Source organism: Camelina sativa, chromosome 12, assembly GCF_000633955.1.
Source record: "Camelina sativa cultivar DH55 chromosome 12, Cs, whole genome shotgun sequence".
Taxonomy (NCBI): domain Eukaryota; kingdom Viridiplantae; phylum Streptophyta; class Magnoliopsida; order Brassicales; family Brassicaceae; genus Camelina; species Camelina sativa.
The window spans coordinates 11,499,886-11,508,886 of NC_025696.1; the positions used below are offsets into that span (position 1 = coordinate 11,499,886).

Sequence of the window (9,001 nt, forward strand, 5' to 3'; positions counted from 1 at the left end):
TTTTTCCAAAGCATTTGAAACAAGACTTGGATGGACTGCAAATCTGCATTGGTATTAGAAGCGGAGTTCTCTGACAATAATCTGATTTCAATGGAGACTCTTGAAAGCCACGACTGAGCCGATCCCGAAATTTTCTCATTACAAAAAGCTTTTCCACTAGCTTCTTAGCTTCATGGGTCCTTCCTAGTTCCAAGTATAAAGCAACGTATTAACTAGCAAGGTCCTCCGTCAAACGACTTGTTGTATTAACCTTTTGGTACACATTTAAGAAATGTAGCCTTTTGGTACACATTTAAGAAATGTATTATATATTCCCCAGCCGGATTAGACAATGGGGAACTTACTTCATCAACATCTCCATTTATATTAGCTAGTAAGACAAAATGATTTGTTTATTTGAAAAACAAGAACGCAATATTTGATTTCTTCATAAAAATTAAATTGAAAGCTCAAGTCAAGCTCCAACTTTTTCTTGTTCCTAACTTTTTTGCCGTAGTGAACAAAGCCACGAAGCTCACACTTTTTTTGCCACCCTCTCATGACAATTACTAACACTTCAAATCATTCAATTTAAAAAAAAAAAAGGGAAGGAAACCGTTGAGCCGTCGCGGCCAATATCCCTTTCTAGAACGGCCTAGTGTGGCGACCTCTAGCTCGTCCGCACATAAGAGCGTTCTTTGGTGGTGGATACTCATCTCGGTACGAAGTGGAGGAAGTGTAAACTCGGAGATAGAATTGTTGCCCTAAATATTGTCTTGCCCAACTCTCCGACCTTACGTTCCACATCCCAACATTATCTAACGCTATGTAGATGGCTGTCCATGCCCTCGGGTATACTTGAACCGTGGACCGTGAAACCGCGTCCCGGAGGTTGTACTTAGCTCGGCTACCTTGCGTCCATTGTCCTCCATCCATTCTATTATCCAAAATAAAATAAAATACATCACAATTGTAAGATGAGAAAAGTTTAATGGATCTGAACTTTATTTGTGAAGTTTAACGAACGTAGTTAGAGGCTAATTTGTTTATATTTAAATACTATATATTATCTAAACCAAACCATACTAACCAAACTATATTAGAAATAATTTGTTTAGTTCCTTACTAGCTAGTTATAGTTAAAGATAATATTTCAAGATTTTTCTTTTAACAAAAATGGTTAAGAGAGTTGTCTTCTTACCCGACGACGAAGAAAGAGTAACCAGAGATGTGCCAAGACTGGATTGAATTTTCCCAGTTTTGGAAAACAATCTCGATGTATTCTCTGAAGTTAGCGGCCATAACAGAGGTTTGAAGGTACCCTCCGTTTCCACCTGAAGGACTCGTTGGGATGCTTCCAAGATTAAAAACTCCTGGAATCTTGAAGTAATCGGCGAGCTTCAATGGCGTGTCAGGCGCGACAAACGAGGCACCGTTCACGGCGTACCTTTGCTTGCCATTGATCCAAGGAGCCGAGTTAGCGAGTATGATCGTACGGGCTGGTTTGATCAGACCATAATGATACGAGCCTTGCGGGTTTGGTCTTGGACCACTCGCGGTTAGATTCCTCCTATTTATCACATCAATACAAAACATTAGAAAACACAAATCTCGAACAAATTAGCGGTTACGTATACAACAAGAAACATGCTTCTTACTTGATAGTTCGAGCTTGGAACAGTGAAGATGCCATGTTCAAAGTGGGACCATTTGGAATAGGACCAGAGACGCCTCTTCTGGAGTTACTGTAATGGAGAATCGCAGTCGTGGTGAGGACTCTTCGTGTGAACCTTGAGGAGATGACGATGTAATAGTCTTGAGGCGCTTTGTTAGCCGTCACCAGAACAGAGTAAGACTGTCCTAAATGAACATCAAGTGATGTGTAGATGTTTTGAACAGTGTGAGAGCCTTCTACTTCGATGAGCTTCATCGTGTGTCCTTGGATTCTGAAGTTCAATGAAGTTGCGACCCCAACGTTTGATATTCTGAATCTATAGGTCTTACCGGGTTGAACGGTGAAGGTATTGCCTCCCCAACCGCGACCGTTGATGAGAACTCCATCAGGCATAGGCAGATTCCTTCCGGCCTCTAATAGACGTCTCAAAACCTTAAGAAATCAGAAAACCAAAACAATAAGATTTTGCTAAAGAACTAAACCGGCCTAAACCAACACGCTTATACACAAACCGAACCAAAAGTTAGTTTATAAATCAATATAGTTTTCGTCATTTTAAACCATACCAAATTGAAACCAAGAAAATTTTAATCTGGCTTCAACTTTTACAAACCCTATATAACCAGATATTCCAAAAAACCGAAACCAAATTGTTTCGTTTATTTTCTTACGGTACAAGTCAAAGGTATTAGGGCAATAAAGAGTGTACTTACATAGTGATTAGTTTTGTACCAATCTCCGGCAAGAAGCCAGAAGTCACCGTCAGGGGAAGGAAACGGGACGGGTATGCGAGGACGGCTCCAGACACGGATGGCTCCGAATGCACCAGCGGCTTTATGGAAGGCAAGAGAAGGGAAATAGTAGAAGCTACCGATTTGATCTTTGACTTGAATAATGTAAGTAAAGTTTTTGCCAGGTGGGATTGGACATGTTGTCCCTATGACTCCATCTTGCCACGAGTTCTTCCTCTGTTGCACTCCGTTCCTAAAAAAGAAACAGATCTTTGAAGTTAGGCACTTGCGAACGGAAAAAGAGTTTGGGGTTACATTGTGGAAATTTTAATAGATCAGGGACTTAAAAGTTAATTTGAATGGCTTACTTCTGTTTCCCACTGACACTTAAAGCTCACATGTGTCATCGCATGTGACTAGTTGTATGGATCAAGTCTAATATTTTAATTTTCTCATAGCGTATTTATATTTAAAAATTATAAATATTGTATCTTTTGACAGCCAATTATGTCGGGTGTAAGAAAAAAGCTTTTATGACTCAATAAAGAAAAAGGATTTGACATTCTCAAATGAAATAAAACAAAATATCTATATATATATATTAATATAATATCATTTATTAGTAGCAAATTTGTATTACTCTGATTTAAGTTATTAATTCCAATTGACAAAATAAAATTTAATAAATCCCTCTTCTAGTGATTATAATTTGTGAAGACTCCTTTTATGAACTAACTACAAACAATATTGATTTAATCATTAATGAAGTAGAAGTCCTTTATGTGCTTTAAATCTTTTATTAACGCTATAAGTAAAACACGAGATAAAAACACAATGACCTTAAATTTCTGTTTTATTCGTTAAAACGATACTACTGTTCTGTTCTTCAGAATAGATCTATCATTTTTTCTACATATGTGTGTATATGTAAGTATCGATAATGTGTGAGAATGAGATGTACTCAAAGCCACATTTTGTCTTAAAGCTGCATTCGTTTGGACAACAAAACAAACAAAAATGTCCAAAATCAAAAGTTGAGATCTTATCCTATTTTTCAATCTTTATAGCTCCTTTTATGATCAAGAATATTCAACTTTCTTGGCAATCCATAAAGCACATTGTTCGGGAAATAAATAAGTAAAGATTTGTGAAAAGAACTTACCAAGAAATGAGGAAAGGCTCTTTCAAGTAATTGAAAACACTGATAATGATATTATCATTCGTGACTGCGTCAATGTGAGGTCCAGGGAACTGCCCATTTATCATTATTCCCTGCATTCCCACAAAACCCAACCGAGAAAATGTTCATCACAAGATTTTCTCAAGAAAACAAACAGAGGAAATGTGAAAAAAGAACTAAGCGTACCTGTTGTTTAACACCAAGGGGGTAAATGTCACCATAAGTTATTTTCCAGGTGAAGAATCTATAAGGGTTGTCTCCAAACACACCATTGATTAGAACCAGAAGAAGGACTATAGAGACTTTGCAAGAATCTCTCATTTTTGTTTTCTTTTCTATTTTTCTGGTTTCTTTTATTGGAGTTTGGAGATTATTGATTTGAGTCTGAGACTGAGAAGAGGTGTAGATCCATATACAGAGGATTTTGTAGAATCTATTAATGATGCCCCCTCTTAAATATTTAGTGGTAGTGGCAGTGGCAGTGGCACCGACGTAATTATTATGTTTTTTGTATTATTATTTTTTTGCCAATAACTATATTCCGTTTTTGTATTGAAGCAAGAAAGAAATATACTTAGGCCTTGAATGGAGATAGCATGTAATGCAGAGCAGATCAAGTGGTTCAAGCATATCAAGCAGAATAAAAGTAGATAAAAAATTTGGCAGTTCAAATGCAGATAAAGGGTGAACAGCATCAAAAAAGCTGTAGACCAGATCTGCACATATTTCTTCTGCATTTATCACAAAAGACAAAAAAATATGAACTGTAGTCAAACAGGAGGACTACATTAAATGGTGATCTGCTATTTTTCTGTTCTCCCATTCAAAGCCTTAGTTTACTCGAATATAGTCGAATGCTATCAAAATCATCAAATTTAATTGGTTATATTATTAAGTAATTAACACTTTATATATGTTTGAGTCCCCAATAACATTACCTTTTTCTATAAGCCAAGTGTCATTTCAAATCTTTTCACACCGTACAAATATATCGTTGGGGACTTTTTTTCTAGTATTACCACAATTACCATTACAAAATTATGCCATAATCATAGTTAGTTATGCAATAGAGAAAAAAAAAATATTAAATTTGTCATAAGATTCTCTGCCTTTTTACTCTTTTTAGATATCATCACTCATAAAAAAGCTGAAATTAATTTTATTTAAAACATGTTTGGGACTTCTTTGGGTCAAGAGTAGTAAGCATCGACCATCGCTCCGTATTGTCCGCAAGTGAAGATGTTTTTTCGAAACGCGGCGTGTTGTGAGCTGTCAGGAAAGGTAAACATCATGTGTCTCTGTTAAATCTTGTATTGAATAATCAAACCGTCGGATTAAATATTAGCCTGAGTCAATGCTTATATGGACGGTGGTGATCACAGATCAGATTTATTATGGTGAGGGTGTACGGTGGATATGAAGAGGAAGAAACAAGTTTCTGCGTTTTCACGTGCTTGAGTACCAATTCTGCAATCTGCACTATATTAGCAAAGATTGAAGAAAAAGACAAATTAACAAATATACTGTTATTTGAAGTGGTTTTATATCACAATGGGAAATAACCAAAGTTCTTGCATGTGTGAATGTAAAATGTGGTCATGTTTTGTAATCATATGTACATTCGACCAAAAAAAACTCTGGTTTATGTCATCAGCCCGAAAATTTCGGTAGAAGAAAAGTCCTTTGACGAATTTTTGAATTATACGTTTTTTAGCTTAGTTAAATAAATTGTAATTATTCTTAACTATGAAAATTTGATATTTTTTCATTGTAGTTTTGTTTTGATAGAGGGCTAGTATCGTTAGCTCAATCGAGGTTGAACCTTGTTGGCCTAGTTCGATTTGGTTTGATCTTGAATATTGAGAGGTTATTAGGGCTTACCAATGAGTAGTAGTAATACGAATGAACAACATAACATTTTTCATTGGAGTGGGGCAATTGACAATCTAATGGATCGAGCTACTGTTAACAATGTGACCATAAAGGCCCAGTAATACTCTATGCAGATGATTGGAATACTGAATTTAATAGAGTCACAGTGGCACCTATATATCTCAGGTTGTACAAGTGATGTAAAGAGAGATACAAGAAGTCTTAACTAATCAAGAGATTGTTAAGCAAGACTTATATGTATAGAAACAAATACAAGAAATCTCAACTAATCTAGGAGATTGATGAGCAAGACTTATATGCTTAGAATTCTAGGTTTCTCTAAAGAGAAAAGCAAGAGTTCAAAAGGAAATTGAATAACACAAACATAAAATGAAACGTGGAGAAGAAGAAGAAGCTAAGAAGCTTCTAGATGCTGCATCAGGTCGCCCGAGGTGAAGAAAAATTCGACCTCGAATTTTCAGTGCAATCTTCCTCCAAGTATGGTACCAAATGCTTTCCAGCCTGCAGCATGTTGTAGGAACAAGATAAAAACAGAGCCGTCTTAGGAGAACCACCGATTGTTTGTGGTGTAAGCAAATCAGTTTTTGAAACCATCGGATCAGACGTCTCACGAGTTGGGATTAATGTGATGCGTTTGTTTTCATATGAAAACGAGTATGTGTTGAGAAATCCATCATGTGTTGTACGCCGATCATATTGCCAAGGTCTGCCCAGAAGTAAGTGACAAGCATCCATGGGAATCACGTCACAACACACCATATCCTTGTAAGTAGAACCCACAGTAAATGGTACACGACAACGTCTTGAAACTCGTAATTCTGTCTTTGCGTTTAACCACTTGAGCTTGTATGGAGCTGGATGAGTCTCGGTAAACAAGGCCAGCTTAGAAACAGCTTTTTCCGAGATTATGTTTGCACAACAACCAGAATCAATGAGGAAACGACAAACTTTACCACGACTCGTACAAGAACTCTGAAAAATATTTGTTCGCAACCACGACTCATCTACGACCTGAGGTGCGAGACAAGATCGACGCAAAATCAATGCTTGGCCTGTGTCACCGGCGACACGTTCTTCAGTGAGCTGTTCTTTCTCATCATCGTACTCATCATACACAACTTCCTCTTCCACAAACAAGCCTCGACGACTCAACTTGGGGCAATTTGATTGTCGATGTCCATGTTCTCCACATCCAAAGCACTTCAAGTTCGATGTTCGTGAGAACCTCGAGCTGCCAACACCATCACCGGTTTCGTTAATTCGAGTAGTGCCACCAGCATCAGAAGATGGATTAAATGGTTGAGAGGAGTCAATGATACGAACGTGTCGTGTACTTGATGAATTCCCGTTAGTAGAACCAAAAATATTCTGTTCGATGAGCAAAGCACGTTGGTGAGCTTCTGACACCGTCGCGGGATCAAATTGGAGCAGAGAATTCTGAATTTGTAATTTTAATCCTCCAATAAAACGAGACACAACCTGCTCCTCTGTTTCTGTCAGTGTGTTGCGAGCTAACAGAGAAAAAAAAATCTGCCGCATATTCATCCACAGAGTTTGTGCCTTGACGTAAATTCTGGAAACGAGTATATAACGTACGAGAATAGTTGTAAGGGAGAAATGCTTTGCGCAGATGGCGTTTCAATTTTTCCCAAGTAGCTATTTTCTCTTTGCCTGCTCGAGCTCTCTGTTCTTTCACTTGCTGCCACCACGCCGATGTTCGACCCTTGAAACGAGTTGCAACTAACGCCACACACATGCTGTTGGGCACTCTTTTGAATGACAAAAATTTCTTCCACTGAACTGATCCAATCTAACAGCTCATCTGGTTGTAAGCTACCAGAAAACTCAGGAAGTTCAACTTTNGATTGAAGAAAAAGACAAATTAACAAATATACTGTTATTTGAAGTGGTTTTATATCACAATGGGAAATAACCAAAGTTCTTGCATGTGTGAATGTAAAATGTGGTCATGTTTTGTAATCATATGTACATTCGACCAAAAAAAACTCTGGTTTATGTCATCAGCCCGAAAATTTCGGTAGAAGAAAAGTCCTTTGACGAATTTTTGAATTATACGTTTTTTAGCTTAGTTAAATAAATTGTAATTATTCTTAACTATGAAAATTTGATATTTTTTCATTGTAGTTTTGTTTTGATAGAGGGCTAGTATCGTTAGCTCAATCGAGGTTGAACCTTGTTGGCCTAGTTCGATTTGGTTTGATCTTGAATATTGAGAGGTTATTAGGGCTTACCAATGAGTAGTAGTAATACGAATGAACAACATAACATTTTTCATTGGAGTGGGGCAATTGACAATCTAATGGATCGAGCTACTGTTAACAATGTGACCATAAAGGCCCAGTAATACTCTATGCAGATGATTGGAATACTGAATTTAATAGAGTCACAGTGGCACCTATATATCTCAGGTTGTACAAGTGATGTAAAGAGAGATACAAGAAGTCTTAACTAATCAAGAGATTGTTAAGCAAGACTTATATGTATAGAAACAAATACAAGAAATCTCAACTAATCTAGGAGATTGATGAGCAAGACTTATATGCTTAGAATTCTAGGTTTCTCTAAAGAGAAAAGCAAGAGTTCAAAAGGAAATTGAATAACACAAACATAAAATGAAACGTGGAGAAGAAGAAGAAGCTAAGAAGCTTCTAGATGCTGCATCAGGTCGCCCGAGGTGAAGAAAAATTCGACCTCGAATTTTCAGTGCAATCTTCCTCCAAGTATGGTACCAAATGCTTTCCAGCCTGCAGCATGTTGTAGGAACAAGATAAAAACAGAGCCGTCTTAGGAGAACCACCGATTGTTTGTGGTGTAAGCAAATCAGTTTTTGAAACCATCGGATCAGACGTCTCACGAGTTGGGATTAATGTGATGCGTTTGTTTTCATATGAAAACGAGTATGTGTTGAGAAATCCATCATGTGTTGTACGCCGATCATATTGCCAAGGTCTGCCCAGAAGTAAGTGACAAGCATCCATGGGAATCACGTCACAACACACCATATCCTTGTAAGTAGAACCCACAGTAAATGGTACACGACAACGTCTTGAAACTCGTAATTCTGTCTTTGCGTTTAACCACTTGAGCTTGTATGGAGCTGGATGAGTCTCGGTAAACAAGGCCAGCTTAGAAACAGCTTTTTCCGAGATTATGTTTGCACAACAACCAGAATCAATGAGGAAACGACAAACTTTACCACGACTCGTACAAGAACTCTGAAAAATATTTGTTCGCAACCACGACTCATCTACGACCTGAGGTGCGAGACAAGATCGACGCAAAATCAATGCTTGGCCTGTGTCACCGGCGACACGTTCTTCAGTGAGCTGTTCTTTCTCATCATCGTACTCATCATACACAACTTCCTCTTCCACAAACAAGCCTCGACGACTCAACTTGGGGCAATTTGATTGTCGATGTCCATGTTCTCCACATCCAAAGCACTTCAAGTTCGATGTTCGTGAGAACCTCGAGCTGCCAACACCATCACCGGTTTCGTTAATTCGAGTAGTGCCACCAGCA

The 9,001-nt window shown here is 37.8% G+C and overlaps 1 protein-coding gene across 1 annotated transcript in view; it reads right to left on the minus strand.

Annotated features, from left to right (window-relative positions):
• The window catches only part of LOC104731318 (L-ascorbate oxidase homolog), a 10,494-nt gene extending 6,497 nt beyond the window's left edge, over positions 1-3,997 (minus strand). The window contains exons 1-6 of the mRNA XM_010450651.2: positions 3,752-3,997; positions 3,548-3,657; positions 2,368-2,638; positions 1,638-2,086; positions 1,181-1,549; positions 798-916 (exon numbers count right to left, since the gene is read on the minus strand). Of these exons, the coding sequence (XP_010448953.1) occupies positions 798-916; positions 1,181-1,549; positions 1,638-2,086; positions 2,368-2,638; positions 3,548-3,657; positions 3,752-3,886 (1,453 nt within the window). The 5' untranslated portion in view covers positions 3,887-3,997. The remainder of the gene's footprint in view (positions 1-797; positions 917-1,180; positions 1,550-1,637; positions 2,087-2,367; positions 2,639-3,547; positions 3,658-3,751) is intronic.